General features: G+C 37.2%; 1 protein-coding gene across 3 annotated transcripts in view; it reads left to right on the top strand.

The window, feature by feature from the left end:
• TGFBRAP1 (transforming growth factor beta receptor associated protein 1) overlaps positions 1 to 26,127 on the top strand; it is a 36,765-nt gene extending 10,638 nt beyond the window's left edge. For all 3 annotated transcript variants that reach the window (XM_050972023.1, XM_009085427.3, XM_050972028.1), the window contains exons 4-12: positions 880 to 1,034; positions 6,630 to 6,712; positions 12,604 to 12,945; positions 14,285 to 14,342; positions 15,438 to 15,581; positions 16,540 to 16,686; positions 17,987 to 18,146; positions 19,786 to 20,219; positions 20,850 to 26,127. In XM_050972023.1, the coding sequence (XP_050827980.1) occupies positions 880 to 1,034; positions 6,630 to 6,712; positions 12,604 to 12,945; positions 14,285 to 14,342; positions 15,438 to 15,581; positions 16,540 to 16,686; positions 17,987 to 18,146; positions 19,786 to 20,219; positions 20,850 to 21,038 (1,712 nt within the window). In that variant the 3' untranslated portion in view covers positions 21,039 to 26,127. The remainder of the gene's footprint in view (positions 1 to 879; positions 1,035 to 6,629; positions 6,713 to 12,603; positions 12,946 to 14,284; positions 14,343 to 15,437; positions 15,582 to 16,539; positions 16,687 to 17,986; positions 18,147 to 19,785; positions 20,220 to 20,849) is intronic.
• The last annotated feature ends 363 nt before the right edge of the window (positions 26,128 to 26,490 follow it).

Here is a 26,490-nt window from a genome sequence, read left to right as displayed (position 1 = left end):
TGTGTTGACTGTTGAAACTTTTGTTGCAAGTGCTTTCCTCATTAGATTCCTTGCAGACTTCAATAATTCAACATACTAAGCTTCTAACAAAATGTATGCTCATTAAATGTGCTGTAATTGTCAAGTTAATTTTTGGGTAGGAGGCTATGGAGTTAGAGCTTTTTCTTGTGACTTGATTATTTCTTTCAAAGGAGCCATGTTAATTAAATGCTACAGCTCAGTAATTGTGATCTACAGGTATTTGTCCATTGACGATCCTGACAAGATTCTTACACATTAGAAAAGAATACAAAATAAAAATAATTTTTAAAATATCTGTGTAAGAGGTTTAAAATTGGGTCTTTCACATAACATTGGTAACCAGAAAAGTGCAAAAATTTCTATTGATCTGTTCTTCATTTGAGAACATGTAAGTGTGGAATATACTATGCTACAATTTTTTTTTCCAGAAAAACTACAAACTCTAGCACTGTGAACTGTATATTTCTTGCTAGATTTGATGTATGGCTTAAAATTGTCAAATATAAGCCTGGGAAAATACCTGTTAGTTAAAAGTTCCTACTCTCTGGAATCTGGACAATAATTTCAGAGGCCTTATCAGCTTAGTTCATCATGAGTGACTCTAGCCAATTTTTCTTACTTTGAGTGGAACAACATCTGTTGTAAATTTACCAATATCTCTCTAATTCTGAGGTGGAATTCATAGGCAAACCATACCATTGAGTAAATGTGGTAGCAGCAAAGGTCACTTTTGGGACTTGAACCCTGTTTAAGTTCTTATGACTTAAATATTTATTTATGTGTATTTTAAAGGTTATTTCTGAAATTGCTTTTTCCTGTAGATGCTGCAAATTGAATATATCTGTTTGTTCTGTCCAGGAAAGGTGATTGTTGCTACTAACAAGGGTGTGTATATCTTGGTGCCACTACCTTTGGAAAAACAGATTCAGGATCTTTTAGCTAGCCACAGAGTGGAAGAAGCCCTTGTTCTAGCAAAAGGAGCTCGAAGGAATATTCCAAAAGAGAAATTTCAGGTTTGTCCTTCCTTTAATTTTCCTGAAAACAGAAATTTCACAGTAGGGACATGTATTCCATTGGTCAAGTGATTGGAGAATATGTGGGAGGAATTTATGTTGTAGAGAAGTTGTAATACCTGTTATGATTTCAGCCTGAGGAAACAGGCATTCTGCTAAATTGTTTTGTACTTGTAGAAGCTGTAACTTTGGCAGGGTTGAATGCTGTTGTTCTTTTGGGGTTTTGTTGAATTTTTTTAACTGTGTAACTTGAGAGAATTGAAAACAAAGCAAAACCAGAAATCTAGTGGCAGAAAATCCAATGAATGCTTCCTTGGTACTAGATTCAGTTATTATTTGCTATTGCTGTTTAAAAATGTATTCTTTATTTCAAATTAGAATTTTGAAATTTTACTTTTTTTATCAAAGATTCTCACCATATCCTAAACTCCACTGTAACACTTAACTTCAAAGTTAGGTGATGAGAAATCTTAAGCAAATGCATCTTACTTCCAAGCTCTTACCAGTAGTACTTGTACTGCTGTGTAACTCAGATTTAAATGTTTTTGTGTGGCACAGTTTGTTAAACTCTTTGATTACAGTGTTGATTAAAGATTTGTACTCATTCCCTTCTACCCCTGATTTATATTGCCACTCATATTCTACTGTATTTTCTCCTATTTAGAGACTTGTAAAAAGCAGCATGACATCTCTACTCATGGAGTAGGTGAATGAATATTTGACTTCGTTTCTTTCCTATTGTAAAAGCAAAATTTGATCTGTAACCTGCAGAAAATCTGTGGTTTTCCTTTTTTTAATATACTTTGGAGCATTTTGTTGCCATTAAAACAGTTGTGTTACTTTTGGTTTGTTTAGAAAGGTGTACATGACTCTGGAAGATACAGAATTGCAGTGGTTCAAAACTATTCTGGCTGTCAGGATCTTTTTTGTTTTTTAAATTTCAAGAAGCTTCTAATTCCTTTTCAGTTTCAGTCAAGGCCCAAAAGGCAATCATTAAATGAAACTTATATCAGCTTTCATTTTGATCCTTAACTCCTCTCTTAAATGAGCAGCTGGGAGACGGCTGGAACTAAAAAGCTCATCGAGAAAAGTATTCCCATCCTTTTGTGAAGGTCCAACTACCTGAAAGTACTTGAAGCTTGATAGTATTTAGGCAGCTACAGAGTTCAGTTTCCAGCATGTTTTGCTTTGCATCTTCACTTCCTACTTTTCACTTCTAATCTGTTTAAAGAAGCAAACAAAAATCTCTCTGTGAGGGTAGGATACATAATGTAATCAATGTCTTCTATGTGTGATGATCTATGATTTTCCAATTATTTCTTTACAGTTCATGTAGGTTTAGTGTGGGAATGACTTTCTGTGTTTTGCCACTGGATGAACTACAATTCATTATCTAAAATACATTATGTAGAATCTCATTTCTCTTCAGTTTTCTTGCATTAAGAATTTTTCAGCCTTTAAAATATGTTACTTTCTTTTCACAAATATCTTAAGTGTGCAGGGTTAGTCTTCCTGAAATTAGTTTCCTAGAATATTGTAAGTTCTTTCAAACTTAGTGTGCTTTTAAGGGTATTCACTATTTTAACTCAATGCTACAGCTGAAAACCAGAAAACAGTTCTTGCAAGCAAAATAGCTGTTCTATTTCTGGAGTATATTTGCAAATTGATATTAACCAATTATCAAATTCTTGAATTGATGGAGTTTCCCACTGATTCCTACTAAAGTGACTCAGCTTGGCCTCATTGTTGAGACCTTACTTCAGTTTTTCAGAGCTTGTCTATAGCTGGAAATGTAACATGTTGAGTTTGCTTTCCAAGGGGACTCTATACCTGATACTGTCATTACAGGTTTGTTATGGGCACATCAGTCTTTCTTTGCTGTAGTCTTGTGTAATGTAAGTTTGATGGATCTCAACCAAATTGCACACCTTACATATGTTTTTGCAGCATTTCTTTGATATACTTTAACTGACCATATAGTCACTCATTTCTAACTCCTTTTTGAGAGCTATCCTCAGATAGCTGTCATATCTATTAGAAAATTGGTATTTTCTAATAGGTATCTTCTGGTATCTGTTTGCAAGCATTACTGAATCCTGAGCAGCTCACACTTCAAAGGCATTGTTTTGCCATTTTGTACTAGCAGTAGGATGGAGTGCATAGGGTTGGCATTTGATCCAGCCACTATAATCTATCCATACATGATTGTGATTATTATTGTGTGGTTCATGAAGTACAGTGTGCCCTTTGTCACATGATGCAGTTTTCAATGGCTGATGCCTTCTTAGGTGTTCCTTGAACCAGGGCACTGCAGGGCAGATTTTGAGGACATAGGGGTTTTTCCCTACAGTTCAGTACTTTGTCACTGCATGCATACATGGGTGCATGCTCTCCCTCTGTATAACAGCATAAACATTTATCTATATATGCTGGTAATACAGAGTGGTGTTGGAATACCAGCAGTGAAGTGCTGTACTCTCAGAATGATTTGTACAGTCAGTATTTAGTTATTGAAAAGTTGCAGGTCTTCTTAGAAGCTCTAACCTGTTATTTGACTTGTGTTTCCCCCAGACTGCAAATTTAGCTCTGCCGTAACATGAAAATTTCTTTGTTTTTGAGCATCAGGAATTCCTACTAGGTAAAAAATGCTAAGCAATAGTGCTCCAAGGAGATGGATATAATTTTTGATAGAATACAAAGGCCTTTCTACCATGCTACCATGAAATAACTGAATACTACTTATTAATTTTTCAGGACAGCTGACATTTGCAGAAATCATGGTTGATGGTAGTGAAGACCTTGGTTAGATTGACACACATCTTGCATAGGTATCTCTCTCTTTTTTTTTTTTTTTTTCTTTTTTCCTTCCTAATTCTTTTTAGTTTAAAAAAACATATTAACTGCATCCAAATCTGACCAAAAGACAAAGTGGCTTTCTAGAAAAATTCCTTTGGACAATGTAATTGGTCATTCTGACCATTTTAGAAGGGAATTTTTTAGCAGTTGAGGGAATTAAAACTTCACTAAAGCAATCACAGCTTCAGCAGTCATCTTTCTTTTTCCTATTGCTTTTTCAGATATGAATGAATACAAAACTTATGTAATGTTTTTGTAGCTAGTGGTCAAAAGTAGCTTCAGTCAACAGTGCAGAATTTGCCTAAAGAATTGCAAGTCCTATGGTGGTTCAATACATTTTTTAGTCCTTTATAATTTCTGAAGAATTTTGACTGGGTGTGGCTTAGTACCTTTTTAAAAGAAGCCAGTTCTAGATCTGACAAACAGATCTGGAAGAACTGAAGGTTTTTTTCCTGTCATAAACAGAATTTAACTGTGTGTGTTTGACATGTAGGTCTAGCCTGTTCTTAAAAATCTGTGAGTAAGGGAATATTGGATTTTCCATAATCTGTTCTGTTTTTCTCCATAATCTCTATCCCAGGACAGCTTAATATCTAGTGTTTATATTGTCAGTTAAAAATCTACCTGGATACTGCCCATCTCATCATTGCATCTTAAAAAAGTTCAGAAAGTGTCTGTAGATATTCTACAATTTTTGTTGCCTGTCTTTAGTTGAGAATTGAAGATATGTCAACATTTAAATGAAAGTGAATATCATTTTATCAGTTCAAATTTAAAACTGGTTCCTTCAGCCTATAGTTACACTATCAATGAACTCTTTTCCACTTTCTGTTAAAAAGATGCTGTACAGACTAAGCTCTGCAATTAAAGCAGTGCTTTCAGTGAAATTATTTCAGACTTTATTACAAAATCATAATCAACTAAATATGTACATTTTAGTGATCTCTCTTGCAAAAATTGAAAACAGGCTTTGTGGGGCGGAAAATGCCAGCCTATCTACTTTTGATACTAGTCAGTGGGGTGAGAAGTCTTTTGCTGGAAAGTCAGGCTGGATTTTAACATTTTTGTGCTGCCAGGAGTTGCAAATATTTGCAGAATTTAATCCTTGAGCAGTGTCATTAGGAAGGTGACCAGGTAGGTATTCATCAGTTCACAGATTACTGTGTAGTGGTGTAATAACACTGTCAGAAATCCAAAATATTCTGGATATTTTGTGAGTCAATTCCCTAAAGAAGTTTTACTTTGTAGCTAATTAAATTCTCTTTTAGCTTTAGTTAACTCTATTTTAATCATTACATCGAGTGTAAAGCATTAGATAATATAAAGATGTCATGAAGTATTGTTTGTTTAATTTTATATTGTTATATTTGTCTGAAAAACGGTGCCTGATAACATTACTCTCTGTTTCCCCTTTTCTCCTATACACTGGGGAGGTAAGAAAAGGCCCACATCCTTACAAAGCATTTTAGAGACTTGCTAACAACAGAGATTAAATGTTTCCATTAGACAAACCATTAGTAAAGCATGCACAAAATAAGTGGACTAAAGCCAAGCTTTTTTGCTGGTAAATCCATAACCTTTAATCAAGGTGAAAAATCATCAGAGTATCAGTCCACTGTACTTGAGGCTTGGTGCTCTTCAGCTATTCCTTCCTGGACTACATTCCTATTGTACTGTAGTTTCTCTGGGTATTTTTATTGAACATGTTTTTTTAAGTCTGGTATTAGTACCAGCCTTCATGTACAGTGTGAAACATTAGAAAGCTGTGTATTCATGAGCAAATTGAAGGGAAAAACTGAGGACATGAGAAGGTAGCTGGGTGTATTTGCCAAAGTACCAGTTTTGTCACAAATGGGAATGCTCTGCAGAGCACAGTTTAGGTTCCTTGCTTTTAGTACTTCTCTTTTGCTGTTGGAAATATTCTGAGCACAAGGATTTAATTTAATCTTGTAATTGGTAGTTGGTTGACCATTCAGATTTAAAACTACCTATCATTTAAAGTAGTTTTTGTGTTCTCTTTCTACTGAGCTTCATTTAAACACTTTTTTGTCTAGGTGTGACCTTAACAGTGAAGTTTGATGACAAATAACTTTCTATATTATGGTTTACTTGGTCTTTAACATATGTTTATGGTACATTGTGTAATGTATATATTAGATAGGTTGTGCTGTTTTGGAAGAATTTTTATTTAAAAAAAAAAATCAAAGTAGGGAAACTGGCAGAAAGTCAAAAATATGGCCATCAGCTGGGGATGAAAATATAAGAATTGCCAGCAGTTTTGCAGCAGATTGATGAGACAGGAAGAAAGTGGCTGTGTGTGGTTAAGTGGGCCCATCTTTATTTTTTGCTCTTACTGAATCGTGGGGGTCTTCAGAGATAACCATTGGCTTTTATGTTTCAAATTAACTCAAGAAAAAACTTGAAGCAAGTCAGTGTGATGTCAGTTAAGTCATTATTTGAACAAGAAAACTTAAACTTGCTGTTTGTTGACTTTGCTTTTAGTAAGTACTCATGAGCAGTGTTGTGTTCACACACATTTATGTAGGAAATGAGTCTGGGGCTGCCCAGGTACATAATTTAAAATATAGAGGATCAAGGTTTATTTTGCTTGTGACTTGTCAGGTGTGGCTGAAGATCATTTGTTTGGTGTTTTTTGGCAGGTAGCTATTGCAGTAGTAACTAGCACTACATAAATACAAATATAATAAACCTTTTTTCCCCCCTCCTTCTTTTTTATAGGTAATGTACAAACGCATCCTGCAGCAAGCAGGTTTTATACAGTTTGCACAGCTTCAGTTCCTTGAAGCAAAAGAACTCTTCAGGTAATTGTGTGACAAGAAATTTAATCATTTACCTTCTTTAAATAAGGAGTTAGTGTTCTTGTTTTGAAAAACTTAGTTGCTTGAATGTTTTTTGATGTAGATGTGAGTTCACTGTAATAAAATGGTTTTGTTGGGGTTAAGAGCAGAGTAACATTGAAAAACCTTTTTAGCTGAAGAGTTAATGCAACAGATTTATTTTGGGATGCTAACACATAGTAACACTAAGAATTTGAGTATGGAGTACATTTGAATATATATTTGTATGTATGGAGATTTTTTTACCTCATGCCCATGAAGGTCAAGGCTTTATCACCGAATCTGTGCTGTGATTTACAGCATGAACATTGCTTTGTTCTTTTCTTTTTTTAATTCTTTTAACAAAAGGTATAACTTAAACATTAGTTGCAATTTAAATATTATTGACACAGTTGCACTATTTTTTATGAGGATGTTGGTACTGAATTTACGTTAGCACTTCTTCTGCTAGACCTTTTCCAGAAGACACATTTGTTCTTGAAGTGTGTACTAACCTTGCCAATTTAGCCATTTCAGCAGTCACTTGTTTATAAATTGACCTTGATATTCCACTTTCATTCAGAAAATGCTGCTTGTTATCTTTATTCTACCTGATAATTTCATTTCTGCTGGCCATGTCTCATTCTGTGTCTGTAGTTAGTGGAATGCATGCTGACCACATAAAATAACTCTCCTTGTTATCTGCTGAAATTCACTTTAAATCAGTTTAGAATCTATGGAATAGGATTAAGGTTAGACAATTTTCAGTATACCGTAAGCATATTTACAGTGTAGGAAAAAAGTTGTCCTTGGATTTATGGAAATGCATTGAGGAAAGTAAAGCTTTGAGGAATGTTGCTATTGGTGAGAGACTTTGCTATTTTGCTTCCTGCTCACCAGTATGGTGAGAGACACTGAGCTTGGATGAGCAGTGTACGCTGAGTGAAGATGAGGGAATGACAGAAAAGGCCTGAACAGCATTTAGAGACAATTTGTTCTGGCCACAACCACTTCCTGTGTCACCTAGTAACTGTTGTCCTTAGTGAGAAACTTGCAGTCTTTCTCCACCCTTATCTTTCAGACACTTGTGTATCTGACCTCTGGGTTGTGTATCTGAAGCAGAAGTACAAGTGATGCGTAATTAAGAATATTTTAAGAGCAGTGAAATGAGGGAAATGTTTCCTGTGAGGGGTTCTACCACCTTGTGGAAGGAGCCAGGATTGTTTAAGCATTCTCCATCCAACTATCAGACCATCTGACAAATAAGCTTTAATTAATAGAATTATGGGAGCTCCTCTGTAGAAACAAACATGCTTCATGAGAAAATGTGCTGTCCAGCCACAACTTTTGCAGCTCAGGCAACATCCCAGGGTGTTCTCTTCCTCTAAAAGCTGCAACTCCAAAGCAGAACAACAGTTCTGCTGATGAATGAATTGCTGATGTCTGTTCAGGGAAGAAAGCCAGAAAAAGTTTCTGTGCTTTTCTTCTGTCCAGCCATACATAAGCTAAGCAGAGTATTTTGGTGACTCTGAAAAAGCTTGCTATGGTAATCAGGTTCCTTGATTTTCAGCCCTGGTGGGCACACTGAGTTAGAGTAACAGCTGCATGTGCCCTGATACAGTCTCAATCAATCTTGTTCATTTTAAACTTACTGATGCTCACAGGCAAAATGGGAAAGATAGTGGGAGTCTAAGAGGCAGTCTGTGAAGCTTCCTCCCATCCCAGTGCGTTGCTCTGCAGATGTTTCAACCTTGTCTTAGAAATCACTTCAGTCTTAATGTCAAAGGGAACTTGGTACCTATCTGAGGAACAGAGGGTGTTAAGCAGTGAAACAGGGTAGCAGCAGTACCTCAGAGATCTTGGTGTGATATGTGGGCCTGCTTCTGGCTAAATATGAAGTGAGATTGTCTCGCTACTTGGAAAATACCTGACAGTTACAGCTTAGCAGGGCGAGTTATACAGGATTAAAGGTCTTCCTTTTCTTGCATTATTACTATTCTTGGATAACCTTGTCAAGAAACAGTTCTATCTTGTGCTTAAATTCATAGTTCAAACATGAGGAGGTTAATTTTCTTCAGCTAGATTCATTAGCCTTAAAACTGAGTGAGAAGTAACAGTAGGGCTTCTTTGGTCTGACCAATTCTGTTATAAGCAATAACAGAATTGTGATTGTGTTATGCAGTTGTGATTTATAGTTATGCTATTTCATGTTGCTATCATTAGGGTTATACCAAACAGTGCTTTATAGGAGGTCATTTGCTGAATTTTCCATGCCTTACAGCTACCAGGTTTGGTAGCTGTCATAGGGAAACCAGTTCTCTTCAGTGTTTACTGGTTAGGTATTGCTTGCCTTCTGACCCACTGGATACTGGAATTTTTCTAAACTTTACTCTTTTTAACAAATAAAAATGTTCACTTTTTGCACAGTATTTCTCACCTTGGAAAGCCTATAGAGAGAATTTAGGTATAAGTCCTCCTACACTGAAAAGGTTAAAAAAATTGCTGGTACTTGTACCTGGAGAAATAAAAAGTAGGAATGATGTGAAGGTTTTGCATCTTAAATGTGATTCAAGAATATAAGCTTCCAATGCAGCCAGTGGGATTTAGGCAAAACAGTTACCACTGTAGGCTTCTTTGGCATCTCTGATACCTGTAGATATAAGGGTCTGAATTAAGGTCTAAATTTCCTGAAAACTTGTAGATTCTTCTTGTTACATTGTTTATATATATATGAAGCCCAAAGAGAATTAATACAGAATTGCTCAAAGGGAAGTTACCTCACAACACTGATGTCTCTGATGTCTCTAGAGTTTGTTTTCTACTGTGTGATCTGTGTTTTTGCTGAGCCTGAAATGCTAGAAGCTGAAGGCTCAGATGTGTTTTGAAAAAGAGATGAGATCCTTTGTAACTGCTCTAAAAGAGTTTTGTCCAGATGTGATGGAAAGATCCACAAGACATCCACAAATCCCAGAGGCCATAAGCCTTGAGCTGAATGTTAGCCATTTGTGCAGGTGGGGTCATTGTGTAGTATTTGGAATTTTTCTGAAGAAGCTGGTGGATAATGTAGTGCTCTAAAGGAGGCTGCTTGCCACTGCTGTGGGGAGAACAAAACTGTACAGCTAAACTTAAGTCAGACCTGCTGAGAGAACCACAGGTGATTCACAACCCAGGCTCTGGGCTAGCCAAAGTTTAAAGTGGATTCTCCTTTTGGAAACAGATATCATCATTGAGGCCAGAATCTGTGAAGTCAGAGGTAAGGTAGATGACTACTTCCTTATGTAGGAAAACTTGGGTGGTAAGATGAAAGGACTCAGAAACTACTGTAGAAGTTGAAAAATGTTTTGAAACTTATTAAAAGTGGCATATTAAATAAAACATTTTTTAACATCATCTATTTCAATGATCATAGTCTCCAACTCAAGCTTAGGGCCATCTCCAAATACTTGACATAGCAAGCATAGCTAGCAAGGGAATTGATGTTTATATTTTAATTTCTCCAGATTTATTAAGACTCCTTTTTTTCTGCACAAATTTTGAGCAGCCTGTGGATGTTATTAAAATTATGGGTTGACTTTTGTTCTAAAACAAATCAGGGAAGATTCATTTGGATTGGAGGGGAAAAGAAAAATCTCTTTCTTTAAATAGGATTAATTTTCTAGTGTAATGCATCTCATATAATATATTTAATCTCAGGACTTGAAATTTCAGAGTAGTTGCAGTAGCTAAAATTGCAGTTAGGTTACTGTGATAAGTTCCTACTGAAAACTCAAATATTCTTGGAACCATCAGGTCATGCTACTGACAGAACTTGCTATTTCTGGGTTATTTTGCCTCTTATCATAACATAGATCTAAGAATTTCAAAGCCAAATCCCACAAGAAGGATTAAAAGAAATTTCAACTGCAGAAATCTGTGAAGTAGACCTGAATGCTTTTACCCTCTGTTAGAGGTGGGTCTTTCTAGTGTGGAGCTGGGCTTTAGGCAATAGGAGTTCTCTATAGCAATTGGGAAAACCTGCTGTTCTCTTCACAGGAAGGCTTCCCAATTTTGTCTGTTGTGGTTCTTCTCTATTGTCTATGTTACTACTCCTGTGCTTTGCAGTCACTAGGTTCTAGAAGAGAGGATGCTGCTGTTAAATTTGCTGTTGCAGCTTTATCCCAGAATTTCCTTCTTCTGGTATAGATTTTTGTAGCCAAGGGACTGTATTAACTTGAAAAGAAACTTCTAAATGGGGATTGTTGTGGTGATGGCTCCTACTAGTTCATATTTCCTGGATGGTTTTGGAATTGTGTCTCTGGCAAGAAGTGAACGATGCAGGGCATGCCTGTAGTGAAGGGATGAGCCTGTTTATGATGATCTTTCACACTTTATTGCCTGTAGAAATCTGCTGCTTTTCTAATTCTGTGTTATCATTTGTTTCTTTTTGGAATTCATTCCAATCAAAGTTGTGAAGAGAAAGTCTTTGAGTTGGCTGATCACCAGGTAGATAAAAATTGTTTTTAAAAAGTTTTTGCAACAAAGTAACTAAACAGGGCTTCTTTTAGAGAACTGTCAAGTTAATTTAGATTTTTTTTCCTCAGCAACAATATTTCCTGCACTTCAGTAATGTTAATATTTAAAAGTGAATTCTGAATAAAAACTATGACAGTGAAATAAAATATTATAAAATATTCTGATATTTTATAATATCAGGATATATTATTTTAAAGCATCAGGATATTTGCTTGCTGTTCTTCTAAAGCAAGACCTGGAAAGAGGGTTCACTCTAGCTGTGAAAATTAGGGATTGTTTGCCATGTGGGGAGAAAAAAATTCTTCTGTCACAACATGCATTCTTTAAAAGCTTGAAGAATTTCAATCTAGGCTGAAAGAAAAATGGTTTTGTGGCATATCTATGTTACAACTCGCTGCTCAATGAAAGTGTAGGGTGTCCTTCACACCTGAAGTGGAAAAGCCACTCTAGAGGAGCCCCCATAGATGTACACACAAGGCCTCTGCCTGTACAACAGACTTATTGGTTAAATGGATGCATAATTAGTATCTGTGGTAGAACCTCTGTAAGAAGAGAGCCAAGTGAGGAATCTGGTGCTTTTCAGGGTTGGGGAAAATGTTTTCATCATGCATACACATGTTCTGAAAGCTTTAGTTTTTTACAGGAAGTTGCTGTTGTCTCCAGAATTAGACTGACACAGTCTTTGTGCCTTGCCTGAAAGGGTTCACTTTTTTTTTTTTTTACTTTTTTTTTATTTTTATTGTTGTTGCCAACAGAAGGCTAGCTGCCATAATGTATGGATGAAGTCTAGGGCAGTCCTAGGACTACTGTTCAGCTGATTTTTGTATATGCCAGAGAACAGTTGTGGAAGCTTAAAAGCAAAAGGCTGGCCAGTCTCTGAATTCTCAGAGCTTTCAATGTCTAGAGGAGGAAGAAGAAAATTCAGACTGCCTAGCTAAACTAACAAGCAAAAGAAGGAGCAAAAGCAAGAGCAAAAAGCAAAAGCAGCACTATGTACTGCCCCGACTGTGGGGGAATAAGCAGGCTGATAACAAAACAAAAATTTGCTTTTCAGAGCCAGTCTTGAAGGCACAGAACATAATATCCAGCATAAACAGAACAGACAACTGGGGATACAAGCCTCATAACGTTACCCTAGGGCATTTTTGTCCTGGTTTAGGGCAGATTTGGGAGAAAACCTCCAAAGGGGGCCCCTCCAGAAAGCAAACTCACACTGCCCCTCCCCTAAAGATATAGCAAAAAAGATTTCAGAAACTGCCTACGTGCTAGTGTCCTGACTAAGCATATGTGAGCACACATTTTTTTGTGCCTATGTATACTTTTTCTTTCTTTTTGCTTCATCTAGTTTGACACTGTAATTGCAGAAGCGGCCAGCTTGATGTCCGGGAGCTGATCTCTCTGTACCCCTTCCTGTTGCCTACTTCCTCTTCATTTATCCGGTCTCATCCCCCTCTGCACGAGTACGCGGACCTGAACCAGCTGACCCAAGGGGACCAGGAGAAGATGACAAAATGCAAACGATTCCTCATGAGTTACTTGAATGAAGTCCGCAGCACTGAGGTTGCAAATGGCTATAAGGAGGATATTGACACTGCTTTACTCAAACTCTATGCAGAGGCAAATCATGAAAGCCTGCTGGATCTCCTAGTTTCAGAGAACTTCTGTCTTTTAACAGATAGTGCTGCCTGGCTGGAAAAACACAAAAAGTAAGTGGATTTTTTTATTATTGCACCTTCTAGACCAGAGGGAAAATTGCCTTAGATGCTCTTGGCTTATCAAACAATATATTTGAGTACTTGTAGTTCCTGTCCTTACACTTGTCCAAAAGACAATTCAGTCTGAATTGACATTGTTAGCATTTAAAAATATTGGTGAAAAGCTATTACTTGACAATCTAAAGGAAATGCATTGTCTTATCCTGGTAAATGCAGAGTTCTACATGAAAGTTTCTGTATCCAACACAAAAATAAAGAACTGGTACAAGTTTGGGAGAAAAAAGTTAAATGTTTGCCCTTGAGATAATGAAAGAGTGGAATGGCTGCAGTAGTTATACACAGACAGAATGAAAAGATGCTTTAAAGCATGCACTACTTTAGGTAGAAGCTTTTAACCAGTTAGTGGCTTTAAAATTGTAGTTGCTTGTTCAGGGAAAGAGCTCTTACTTCTGAATTGCAAGCTTTCTATGTTCCACTGATTGACCAAAAAGAGGTTCGTTAAGATGACTGCAAATGACTTCAAAACCAGAAATGCCAGCAGGCAGAGAATTAATTATTAAGCAGGAAACATTAGATAGAAAATGTGTAAAATACAAGCTCCAGCCTTATGTAGTTTGTCTATTTTGGTTTTAATTTCTTTAGCTTTAAACTGTCTGGTGCAATAGTAGCAGCTATAGTGGTGAGGAAGAATCTTTATTGTGATTATATTTGGGGTGATTTCATTTATTTCAGGTGCTTTTGTTAAAACCTTTTGGTAAGTGTGGTTTGCATGGCATACTTTTGCAAGTGTGAATTGAATTAATGTTAGAATGTTGTTCTGTGAGACAGCCATTAAAGAACTTGGCTGTATTTTTCTTAGAGTACACAAAAACCACTCTGTAGTTGTACTGTACAAAGCTCTTCTTTGCCTGATCTGACTCCATGACACAGTAAAGAAAAAGGTTTCTGATAGTAAAACAGAGTTTTAAATAAACATGCAATAAAATATGATTTAATGACAGCTGATGAACTATTGGAGGACTAGTTCCTTGGAGGTGTGTGTAATGTCTGTACATAAAGTTGACAGAATGGCATTGGGTACATACTTGGTGTAAGTTGGATCTGGTAACTTCAAAATGTCTTGGGGACAGGAATGATGGAGACACGCTTTTAGGGCAGAACTTCTCTTCTTTGATTCATAAAAACAGCCTAGAGAGACTTGTTGAAGTGTAGACAAGGCCATGTACATGTCATTGTAAGCCATTATTTGTTGTACTCTGTGCTAATCATCCATAATGAAATTAGAGGGAAAGTTCTAGCAATTTTAATGTTATCTTCTGTTTCTTTACAGGTATTTTGCACTTGGTCTCCTGTATCACTACAATGGTCAGGATGCTGCAGCACTTCAGGTTAGAATAAAGCTTTTAGTGTCACCTGAAAACCATTCCAAAATACCGTTTTAGCTGTGAGATAAAAGTCTGACGTCTTAATTTAGCTGTTTGAAAAGTTGTGATGTGTGTTTATAAGAAACTTGAAACTTCTGCTAAGACTTCCTTGAATAAATTAAAATGTTAGATGTGAAAAGTCTGAAGAGCTTACTGAAGTTGACAGCTACTTAGGTACTTGTATGATCTTTTAAAGCAAAACTGTACATACCAGAACATATGTTTATACTCCGAAAAGATGGACAAAAGTGCTAGAATAATCAAGCTATCACTTTAAAATATGTTTATGGGACTCTAGCAGCATGCCCTGTGCTGATTGATCTGTATACATAGCAAAACAGCATTGTATTCTCATGGCAGACATCGACAGCAACTGAGGGTTTATTTCCTTACCTAGTGATGAAGAGTGAACACATTCTGTGAGATCTGTGTGTTTCAGATGGTTAGTAATCCCTTTGGGGACCTTCCATCTGATGTCACTAATACTAGCAGTGGCCTGTGCACTGCAGATTAAATAATTCTGTTCTTCCTGTCTGAAAAACTCCATCTAGAGAAATTAGAAAGTTCTTGATGTGTCTCAGACCATATCCAGTATATTAAGTTTCCCCTATTTTGCAGCTTTTTTTGAGCACAGTAAACACAGTAATCCAAGCAAATGCATTCAGGTCAGTTATATAAATAGTAAGAATGGTCTGAAAAGAAAACAGGTAAGGGCAACAAAAACACATCTGTCATGTGCAAGAAATCTTGGAAGAATTTTGATGCTGCAAAAAACAAGGTTTATTAGTAAACTGGTCTGCTAGGTGTAGCACATTTTAATTCCAATAATAATGTATCACCCCACATGATGTGGGGTCTGAATTGGGTGAATATGGCAGATGCAAGAGAAGGGTGTGATGGCAAAAGTGAGTGATGAGATGTTCCTTGCAATTGATGTTCTTGTCAACTCTTTCTAATTCCACAAGTCTTGGACTAAGTCTTTTAATAGCTAACATAAATTTTGAACTGGAACAGCTGGTACATGTTTTAAGCACTTGATTATGTGTGTTTTTATTGCAGTTGTGGGTGAAAATAGTTGATGGAGACATTCAAGATTCTACACGTTCGGATCTCTATGACTACATAGTAGACTTCCTTACATTCTGCCCGGACCAAGAGCTAGTGTGGAAGTATTCTGAATGGATTTTACAAAAAAATGAAGAGGTTTGTGATTGATATGCTTTTAACAGAATATCAGTTTTTTCCTGCAGTGGTGTTTGTGTTTTCCTTAGTGTTGGTTTTTCTTGGTAGCTGATTGGACCTTGTGCAGAATATTTAATGCCAGTTAAATAGTGATCATCAGAAGAAAACTTCCAGGTTTCTCAATTCATCCAAGTCCCTCTATTAGTAAGTGCTAGTGATAATTGCCTCTTTTTATTGTGAAAACAAAGTTTAAGGCATGGAAAATACAGCATGTCTTGTCTTTTTTATATTGAGCAAGACAATTTTCAAATCTTGAAATAAATAAATAAATCACCTGGCAGATCAGCTGTTGCTGCTGCCTCTTATTTTAAAGAGAATGGGTCATATCTGTGTACACCAGGACATGGAATAAATAGCCTCCATTCAAGACAAGATTTCATTGCTAGAAGAATTAACTAAATCTACCAAAAAAAAAAAGTGTGATGTTTGGTGCTGTATGAGACAGTCTGTGCTGTTGGAACTTGTCACTGCCTGATTTATATTAATTTAAGAACAGCTATTTGTGCAGTGGCAGATTCCTAAGCTTTTGGTTTGGTAATTACAGAAGTGTCTTGCTCTGTCTATATCATCACATGTGAAAAGGATTAGAACATTCTGGTCTCTAATTTGAGCTATCCTGCTGCAAAGGCTGAAGTCTCTTGTTCTGTTGTGCAAATCCATTCAGTACTTTTTGTGGAAGTTGTGCCCAAGCCAAGGTTTATAGGCTGGACAGTGTATTCACTACAAATTGAGGTATGCAGATAGGAGTGAGTGAGATCAAGATAAGCACAGGGCAGTGTAATCATGTGATGTTGAGCAAGGTTTTGTGTTTATCTTGCTGAATAATGTATTAACAATAGTGCTATTCCTTTTTCATTTTAAATATTTAGTTAATAAAAAAGTTCCCATTGAGATCCTAAATGCAATAAACTCTTTCTAGGTTGGTGTACAGATTTTCACTAAAAGGCCTTTGGAAGAACAGGAAAAAAACAACATTAATCCAGATGATATCATCAGTTGCCTTAACAAATATCCTAAAGCACGTGTCAAATATCTAGAACATCTAGTACTGGAAAGAAAAATACAGGTGAGTTCTGTGAGAATGCTAAAAGTAGGCATAGGATTAGAATGCAGCTAATGATCAACAAGGCTGAAAATAGGCAATGTTTGGAAGAAATAGGCTTAATATGAAGCCTTTCAGGTGTACTCAGAGTAGGCTAGGAGTGTTTTTAAGATTAAAGTAGAAGATGAGGAGTGGATACCTTCATTGTTTTGAATTTTTCAGTGCTTGTGATAAGCAATTTTTTTGCTATGTTCCCTCAGACTTAAGGGGTTACATCTGGTTATTGCATACTTTTCTATTTCACTCATTTGATGAGGCTCAAGTCTTCTTCTGGTAAGATCACAAAAAATGATCAGCAACAGGTTGATCCTACTGCACTGTGGCAGCAATATATTAAAATTGCTGATTCAGTGTTTTACAAGGGAGAATGTTTTATTCTGTCTTTCTAGAGAGATTTGAGCAATTAACAATCAAATTAAACCATGCACCCCTCACTAGAATTCCAAACCACTGTTGATTTTGAATGCTCAAAAGATGCATTCACAAGTCCTAAGTGACAGTGTATTACACTTTTGGGGGCTTTAGCACCCTATAAAAGCAGCCAAATGTTGTGTTTAGATATGAGACATTTTAAGCACAGAAGTTCTTTAATCTGGAAATAAAGCAAGGAAATGAACAGTGAAAGAACTCTGCAGAGCTAATGGTCAGTGCACTAATTCACATTCTTCAAATGCACATCAGATCCATGGTTTACCCTTATTGGTGTTGCAGTGTGTTACACCAGGACTGATGAATGTACTTGTCTCTGATGTCAGGGATATTTCCAAGCAAACTTTTTGAGTTAAACACAGTGCCTTGTAAAATATTTGTGAAAATACTTAACAATTAAATCTACCTGCTAGCAAAAGCTGGGTTATAAAGCAATTTGGTCTTTAAAAATTACTAGATTATTGTGAATGATTTAGTGAGAATATTTGAAACAGTCAGATCATCAGCTTATTTTGATGAATATTGGATAGTGGATAACAAAAAAGCACTGTGCCTTCAGAGTGCTTTTCTACCTCTGGTGGCTTTGTCAGATTTCATTGCAAAAATAGAAAAGGTCTAAGAACATACCTGATTATGAGGAATCCTGTATTTACAATGTAGTTTGTGAGGCTGCTCTGAATTAAGTTACCTATCTGTATGGACAAAAAACTTTTTGATTAATTCAAATTAAATAAGTTAAAACACATTTCTATGTAATTAAGTAAATATTCATCACTGTTATTGCTGGGGCCAAGAGATTTGTAAACTGAGCTAACATTGTTCTATTCATCTGTAGAAAGAAAAGTACCATACTCATCTAGCTGTCTTGTACTTGGAGACAATACTTCAGCTAAAATCTGTGACCACAGATAATTGTACAGAAACAACTGAACTGCTGTTGAAACTTCGCAGTCTGCTTCAGAAATCTGATCTTTATAGAATTCGCTTTATTTTAGGTAGGTTGCATGTTATCTGTTATAAATGCTGTATGTGATTTCCAGCTGGACACAAAATTATAGTCCTTTCAAGGATAGAAAACTAAAAGATCTAAGGTTTCTCAGTGTGTTTGTTTGATAGGCTGTATTTCTAGCAAACACAGGTTTATTTAGAAAGCATGAGTGTTGGTGCTGTCCTTGGGAGACCATAGCTCCAATGGTATGTTTGCCACTGCACCAGAGACAAAATACCAATTGGCCAGTGCAAATATCTGCATACAATTTTCTTGATAGTAACCTTCTTTTTAATGATGAGCATGGAACTTTTGCATGACATGACATGACATGACATGACATGACATCCTTTTGCAAATGAGAGACCTGCAACTTTATTTTTTAAGCAGCTTGCTTCTAGTGAATGGAAGTGAAACTTTAAGGAATCTAATTGCCAAGGACTTGTTACCCATAACCCTGAAACTCACTCTGGGGTTCATGTTAAATAAAAATATGAGCATCTTTAAGGTGAAAAGTGCAACGTATATGTTAGTGTTGGTATAAGGCAAGCAGCAGTTGAGCTAAATATTTTCCTTGGTCAGTGCTTATAATGGTTTATCTTTAATGTTTGATCCACTGGAATGTAAACATACAGTGCAATTAAGCAAGCCAAGTGTTTACATATTCTCTTGTATGGAGGATTATGGCTGGAGAATGATTGAATAGTGGATGAAAGGGAAATGACTTGTTATTGAATTGAAAGATGTGAAGTGATTTTTTTTTTAATTCAGGAGGAAAAAATCCAGTGTAAGTAGAAATAAAAATTGCTGAGTAGCAACTAAAATAATTTACCAAAGTTTAATGTTTCCTTGCATTTTCAGGCAGCAAAATGTTATGTGATGGATATTGTACAAATAGGGCACAGTCAGTGAAACTCTTGTTCTTTTTCATCTTTTAGTCAGTTTTTAATCAAATATTCAGGGCAAGAGTTGCAAAATGGATTATTCTCTTGAAATCCATATGCTCCAAAATAAAGGATTTCTTACATGACAATTCTTACATTACATGAAAGTGAGATCAATGCAAGCTAGTGTGTTCCTCCCTGATAACCAAAACATTTTGGTGAGGAAAAACACTGTATTTCCATGCATTTTGCACATTGTATTTTCCGTGCATAGACCATCAAATCTTTATCACTTCTACAGTAATTAGATTATTTCCTACTTTGTTTTGAAATGCCAGATGAACTTGCCATTCTTCCTGCCTACTGCTACACTTAAACTTTAAACTGGATTAAGGGTTTATAGTGTCCTTTTCTTAATGGGAAGTACCTTCGGATTTTTATTGTCTTTTATGGAGTTTATTCTGTGTCCTTGTATTATATTGGGAAAAGCAGAGGTTAAAAATATAGCAGCTTCACCTTACAGTTCATTGTACATGGTAGCAGTGTCTGCTAGAATTGAAAAGGTGTCAGTGACCATTAGTTACTATTATTTAGTAATTTCTTTGTCCCATATTTTGTGGTGCTCTTTTGTTAGAGTTGTTTCCATACATCTGAGCATTCCTGTACTTACAAGCATCTGCCTTCTCTACACTTGCGTTGGCTGGGAGAGGGAGCAGTTGTCTCCTCCACTGAGCAAATATTGCCTTGCTTCTCATTTAACAGACAAAATCCAGGGCACAGACCTTCATATGGAGAGTGCAATTTTATATGGGAAACTAGAAGAACACGAGAAGGCTTTGCATATCCTTGTCCATGAGTTGAAGGACTTCCATGCTGCTGAAGAGTACTGTATGTGGAACTCTGAGAACAGAGACTCGCAGTACAGGCGGAGGCTTTTCCATCTGCTGCTGTCAGTGTATTTAACTCCAGGCACTTCGGACTGTGCGCTCGTCATGGCTGCTGTGGATCTCCTGAATAACCATGCTGCAGAATTCGATGCAGGTCTGGTTTTGCAGGTGGTGCCTGACAGCTGGTCAGTGCAGCTCCTCTCCCCATTCCTGGCTGGAGCAGTGAGACAAAGCATTCACACAAAAAGAATGACTCAGGTGGCACTTGGGTTAGCACAAGCTGAAAACTTAATCTACAAGCACGAGAAGGTAGGCCACTGGAGTGTTTTTAAATAAAAGCATTTTATTTAAAATAGCTTTATAGTCGAGTCCTTTGATATACAGCAATCAAAAGAAGTTTGAAGAATTAGTACAAAAGCTGTCTTCATGTCTTAGGCATTTATTAGGGGTTTTTCTGCCATGACTACTAGATTCAAAATTAATTGTGTGTTTTCTCTGTAGAACAAGGGAAAGTAGGGGCCTTGAAGTAGGAATAACCTTGGTGAGCTTCTGAGATGAATATGAAGTGAGTCTGGGATTTTCAGATTAACAAAGTTCTTGCAGAAACTTTAACAAATGTCAGAGCTAGCATTTCTTTCACTAGGAGGTAGTGTCAGAATTTTCAATTCAATTTTTTTTACAGTACCACCTATCAAAATTTATTTAAATAATTATCCAACATTTAGTATTAATTGAAGCTTGTTAGTAGATTTTGTTAATGGTAAATTGAGTTGCAAAGCTTTCTTCTATTCCTAGCTAGGGCAGTGTTGCTTAGAGTTCACAGCAGATTCTTAAAATTGTTTTTGTTTTATCCATTTGGTATTGTTGCAATTATGCTCCATCATTTCCCTTCCTTTCTTGTTAGATTCACATTTGGAATTTTTCCCCCCTCTCTTTTAGGTTAAACAAAAAGGAGCCCCGATTCTTCTTTCAGACAAAAAGGTGTGTCAGGTGTGCCAAAATCCTTTCTGCGAGCCTGTGTTTGTAAGGTACCCCAATGGGAGTATGGCCCACACGCACTGTGCTGCAAACAGACATCTCAATTCCAATGTGACTCATCACTCTCCCAGCTCCAGCAATCAGACTTGAAATATTCCCACAGTTCCCATGACTTACACCCCATGGAAAGTGGGCTGGAAAGAAAAAAGTGCAGCTACTTTAAGTATAAATCAAGGTGGACAGCTAGTTTTTGGGTTAATGGGAAGACTTCCAGTAAATATAAAATACTGCTACTTATCTTTTTGATTTCTAAATGAATGTAGATAGAAAAGAAAATTCACTACCACACATGGAGAGATGCAAATATGGGCTCTTCTGTGAATAGGAGTAAACTCTTAAGAGAAAAGGAGCCTTTTCTTCACAGTGAGGATGAATGTTACAGAGTGAAAGCAAACAGTCATTTTAAGAATTGTCACTTTGCACTGACTGTGGTGTTGATAAATTTGTGGAGAGGAAGATGGTATTTATTGGAGTTGGAATTCTTCAAGAGTGATGGGACAAGATTGGCATCATGCAGCTTACTATGAAGACAGAATGTGCATTGATTTTAGTGCTTGCTGCAGCATGTCTTCTTTTGGGCTGGATTATCTTCCACAGGATCATATTATCAACTTCAGTTTTTCTGCTCTACAAAATGTTGGCTTTTGATGCACTTTTTAGTACCTCCCTCCCATCCACCTTCTATATGGAATTAAAATGTAAGCACTGTTCTGTTAGGTTTCTGCTCCTGCAGTTACTATAATGTACTGAGTGGAAACCAATAACCTCAATCACACAGGTGAGCTTGGAAGAAGAAAGTTTGTCTGGACAGACTGTAGTCACTTTTATATGGGGGAAGAGGCCCTGACTTTAATACTTTTATTTATTAATATGCAAATATGCTGTACATACAGTTGAATAAATTGATCTTATCATTCTAGCATTTCTTTGGAGGATTAAGGTGTAGCTGAAACATAAATGTACAGATGATGTGCTAAGTGTTTGCTATAATATTACTTAGGCAGGTTGGAACTCCACAAAAATAGGTTTTAGTGTTTATGGATGACTTTGTGCAATCAAAACCACAGAGAGAAGGTATAAAATTGTAAGAAATCTACAAAAGTGCACTACAGGGGTACTGGGTTTTTTATATTCTACTAAATATTCTGTGAACTAAAATTTTTCAAATAACACAAACCCTTTACTTAACTGCCCTCATATGTATTCACATTGCTATTTAACAGTTTTAAAGTTGATTTAAAAGATGTAGCTTCCCCCAAGAGAGGTTAAAAAATGACAACTTTAAATAAACTTAAGTACTGCAAAGTGAAAGCATTTCTTTGAATTCTGTAAAGTTCTAATAAATACCAGGCTTACTGACCTGCATGCAGTTGAGTTAGTATGGTTGCTCCCTGTTTCAGAATTCCAAATCAGTGGAGGCTTTCAGCAAAATGGAGTATCTGCTTGGTCTTTCTAGAATCACAGAATAAGCTGAGTTGGAAGGGATGCATCAGGGTCATGGAGTCTATGTCCTGGCCCCACACAGGACACCCCAGAGTCACACCATGGGCCTCAGTGCTGTCCTGATGCAGCCTCCTTGTACAGAAACGCTGGCTTAGGAAGCTGCCTCCAAGAAGGGGCAGCCAGACCTCATCCAGGGGAAGAAGATATCCATCTCTTCTCACAGAAACATGCAATGGTTTGGGGTGAAAGGGATCTTAAAGATAATTTGTTCCAACCCACCTGCCAATCCAGCCCACCTTCCACTAGAACAGGTTCTTCAAAGCCTCATCCAGCCTGGCCTTGCACACTTCCAAGGATGGGTTGTCCACAACTTCCCTGAGCAACCTGTGCCTGTGCCTCACCACCCTCGCATTAAAGAATTTTTTCCTGATACCTGATCTAAATTTGCCCTCCTTCAGCTTAAGGCCATTCCCCTTTGCCCTATCACTACTGCATCTGTACAAAGTCCCTCTTCAGCTCCCTTGCTCTCTCCCTTTGGGTTCTGGAAGGTGCTATAAGGTCTTCCAAGAGCCTCTCTCCAGGCTGAACTGCCCCAGCTCTCAGCCTGTGTTCATAGGAGAGGTGTTCCAGCCCTGTGGTCATCACTGAGCCTTACTCTCGACTCGTTCCAGCAGTTCAACATCTTTCTTGTTTTGTGGGTCCTAGAGCTGTACTTGAGGCATGGAGTACTTAGATTCAAAGGTTTTTTGCTTTAAAGCATTCTCCTTCCTGATTTTGAAACTAGGAAAGTATAACTGTTGTGCTGACTTTTATTTATTTTTGAAAGCGCGAGTAAGGAATTTTGTAGTGCTTTGTACTAAGACATGCAAGTCACATTTAGTGAGAGGCACTTCAGAAGAAGTCGAGTGTGGGCATTTCTGACTCGGTTCTGGCATGAGTGATTCTGCTGTGGCACTGGTATAAGCAGAGTCTCTATCTTGTAGTCATGGCTTTCGAACATTGTGTATACAAGTGGCAGTAATGGTATAGAAAATTCATTGTCCCCTGTCCTCAAAATACTTGCTAATAAGAGTGGAAGTGATTTTTACAAAGACCCTGCAAACCTTTTGTGTACACTAGCATGCATTTCTTAAGAAATTCTTTTGCTGCTAGCATCCTGAGCATGCTCTTTCTTTTCTGTTTACTAAGGGGGTACTAAAACAGACCCCTCTCCATGACTTAGAGTAATTTTACCCACTTAGAAATGATGAACTACTGCTGCAATGGAATAAAAATCATATCATTCCAGACCTCAGGAAAGTTCTCAGTTGCTATTGCAAGAAAAAGTATGTCTATAAAAGATTAAATAATTCTTTATTAATAGTCAGTATCTTTTTGCAGATATGTACTTTGGCTAACATGCAGCAAAACCAGCAATTGTACATACAGAACAAATACAGAAATCAGAATAATGAAAGCCAGCTTTTTGCAATCAAAAACGTGATTGATATTTAAGTTGGGGGCATCTAGTTCTTTGAAACCCAGTCCCCTAAAAATGTGGACTGGAAGAATTGATATATTGTTACCTGTTGCTTGGTTAAATTTTATACTAGAACTCATTTGAATGAATTAATGCGGAAATCCCACGGTAAGAAAAAGGAAAAAGCAAAGAAAGGCAATGTGAGGCTGAGACAGAGCAAGAGCTCAGCAGGGAGGTGGCAGGTGGCCAGTGCTCTTCCTGTGTGTGTCCAGTACCTGAGCAACTGGAAATATTCCCAAGCAGAGGAGATGTCAGCCCACATCAGAGTGCTGTGTAGTGCTCTGGGCTTTGTCACCAGGAAATTTATGAAAGGTCTGCATTCAAATTTCCTTAGGTGGGACAACTGAACACCCCTAGGGTAAGCCAGCTTCATTCTGGGGAACCTGAGTTCAATCCTTCTTTTGTTTTGGCACTGTCAGTTTGGTGATTCTTGATTTATGTACCTGAAATCCTGGGCCAGCATTGCTACTCTGGTAAGTTATGGCTGCAGCAGCACAGAAAGAGTGAACAGGGAAGGAACCACATTTGGGTATTAATTGCTGACTGCGTATGTGAAGGAGGAGAGGCAGGAAAGAGGAATATTTCTCTGACCATTCTTCTAGTTTGGAAACAAATGTTTTTTGGGAGTTAAAGCTTGATATGATTTTTTTTATCTCCAGCTAGGGAATGTGGAGTCTAAGACCTGCCCTTGGAGAGTGGAGATTCAGCCAGAATATTTATCCTTAATTTAGCTTTGCTAAATTATTTGAAAGTCATCTCCCTCACTTTTTCCAATGAGCCTCCTCCAATTTTTCATGTGTCAAAACCGAAAGAGTAGTACAGATTTTTTTTTTAATGTGACATTATATCTATGATTCATTACATAATAAATGAGATTAGTCTCTCACACTGATGCCTCTGCAGATATTAAGGCATGTTTGTCTAACATGTAGCCTCCAGTTGCTGAAAAATTGCAGCTCTGACTTCTTTTTCAGCCATTCACTGCTACAGATGATGGTACATACAAAAAGCACTTGTTAAACTTTCCTCTACACTTTCATATCTCCACAGCCCTCATATAAAAATTACCTATTATGTGTGTATGTCGTCATATGCAATTTTTCTCTCTTTTGGTCAATAAGAGGAAAAAATCCTAGTAAAAAAATTACTCAGAATCTGGCACTCTGCTCAAAATAAGATTCATGGCTGTATATTAATGAGAAAGAATTCAGCTACATCTTCATTTCTTTTGTTTAAGTGGGTAAGTTGTCACATTGAGATCAGTATTCTTGTAATATTGTCAAAGCCAGGGGAAAAGGAGCCTTTGAGGGTTGTTACACAGAGCACACCAGAGATACCTGTGAACTTGTTCAGGCAGCCCATACCGAGGTAGCTCAGGTGTGCACAGGAGTCCAGGTTACAATGAGAACTTCTCTCTTTCCTCCCCTTGTTCCCAGTCTCCAGAAGCTTTCCACCCTTTGTTACCTGATTAATGTCACTCTTCTAGCACTTAACTGACATGGGTACAAATCTTGAGAGGCTTGGGGGGGACTCCTGAGCAGATCTGTCTTCAGTAAAATGTCACTTTATTACTCAGCCACATGAAGCCCTACTAATGTGAACTGTGGAAAGGTGGTTCTAGGGATGGAGGATGTGTATGTTTTCTGAGAACTTTATTACATTTTTAAACACACAAGCATTATCCTGACTGCTGAGTCTTTATAACAACATCAGTTCTTCACAGGACTCCTGTCCTGAATGATATTAAAAATATTTTGTTTTACACAGTTCTATCAAGAAGTAATTTTTTATTTTATAACTCTTTCTGGTTTGCTGCAGTCTCTATTCAGCATGACTCTAAGTGTTTTATTAACATCCTGCTGTTCATAACAGGCAGCAACTAATACATTTTCATTGTGAGCTCTCTTCCTATTGCCTGTATTAGCTAATTAGTTTTTCTCTTGCTGTACAACACTTTGGGGCTTATGCCTTGTGAACACTGGTAGTTAAATGTGCTGCTACTTTTTAAGGAAAAAGGAGAAAAGTTAATAACATTCTGTAAATGTATGATTGATTTCAAAATTGAAGTTCCCCTGCAGTAAATTTCTTCAGATGGAAGTTTGTACCGTTAAGGCTTTTGGACTTAGTGCTAATATTGGTGAACATACACAGCAGTATGTGGAATGTACAAATGTATAAATATGTCAATTTTTAATAAAATAAAATCTTTTAATTACATTTGTCATGGATTCATAGATACATAAACCCTGGAATGTGAGTGCCCAAGTGAATAGAAAAGATTGTCTATTGATGAATAGAGGATTGATCAGGGTGACTGACAGAGGGGTCGGATCCCTGACACGTGGAAGTGAGGCTGGTGCTTACATACTCTGCAGAAGGCAGAGGTGTTGGTGTTCCTCATCTTCCTCCTCACTGCTCAGGACTAATGGCCCTGGCTTCAGGCCCAAACGACCAGCTGCTGCCCAGTGCCACCACAGTGGCACTGTAGGACAAGGAAGCCCCAGGAAAAGATGGCTGGTAAGGGCTGGAAAGAGTGTGGTAAGCAAAGGAAGCTGGTGTGATCTCGAAGGGGACTGAGGG

This window comes from Serinus canaria, chromosome 1 (genome assembly GCF_022539315.1).
Source record: "Serinus canaria isolate serCan28SL12 chromosome 1, serCan2020, whole genome shotgun sequence".
In the NCBI taxonomy this organism is placed as follows: Eukaryota; Metazoa; Chordata; class Aves; order Passeriformes; family Fringillidae; genus Serinus; species Serinus canaria.
Note: the sequence above shows the minus strand (reverse complement) of the source record. Positions and strands in the feature narration are given on the sequence as shown.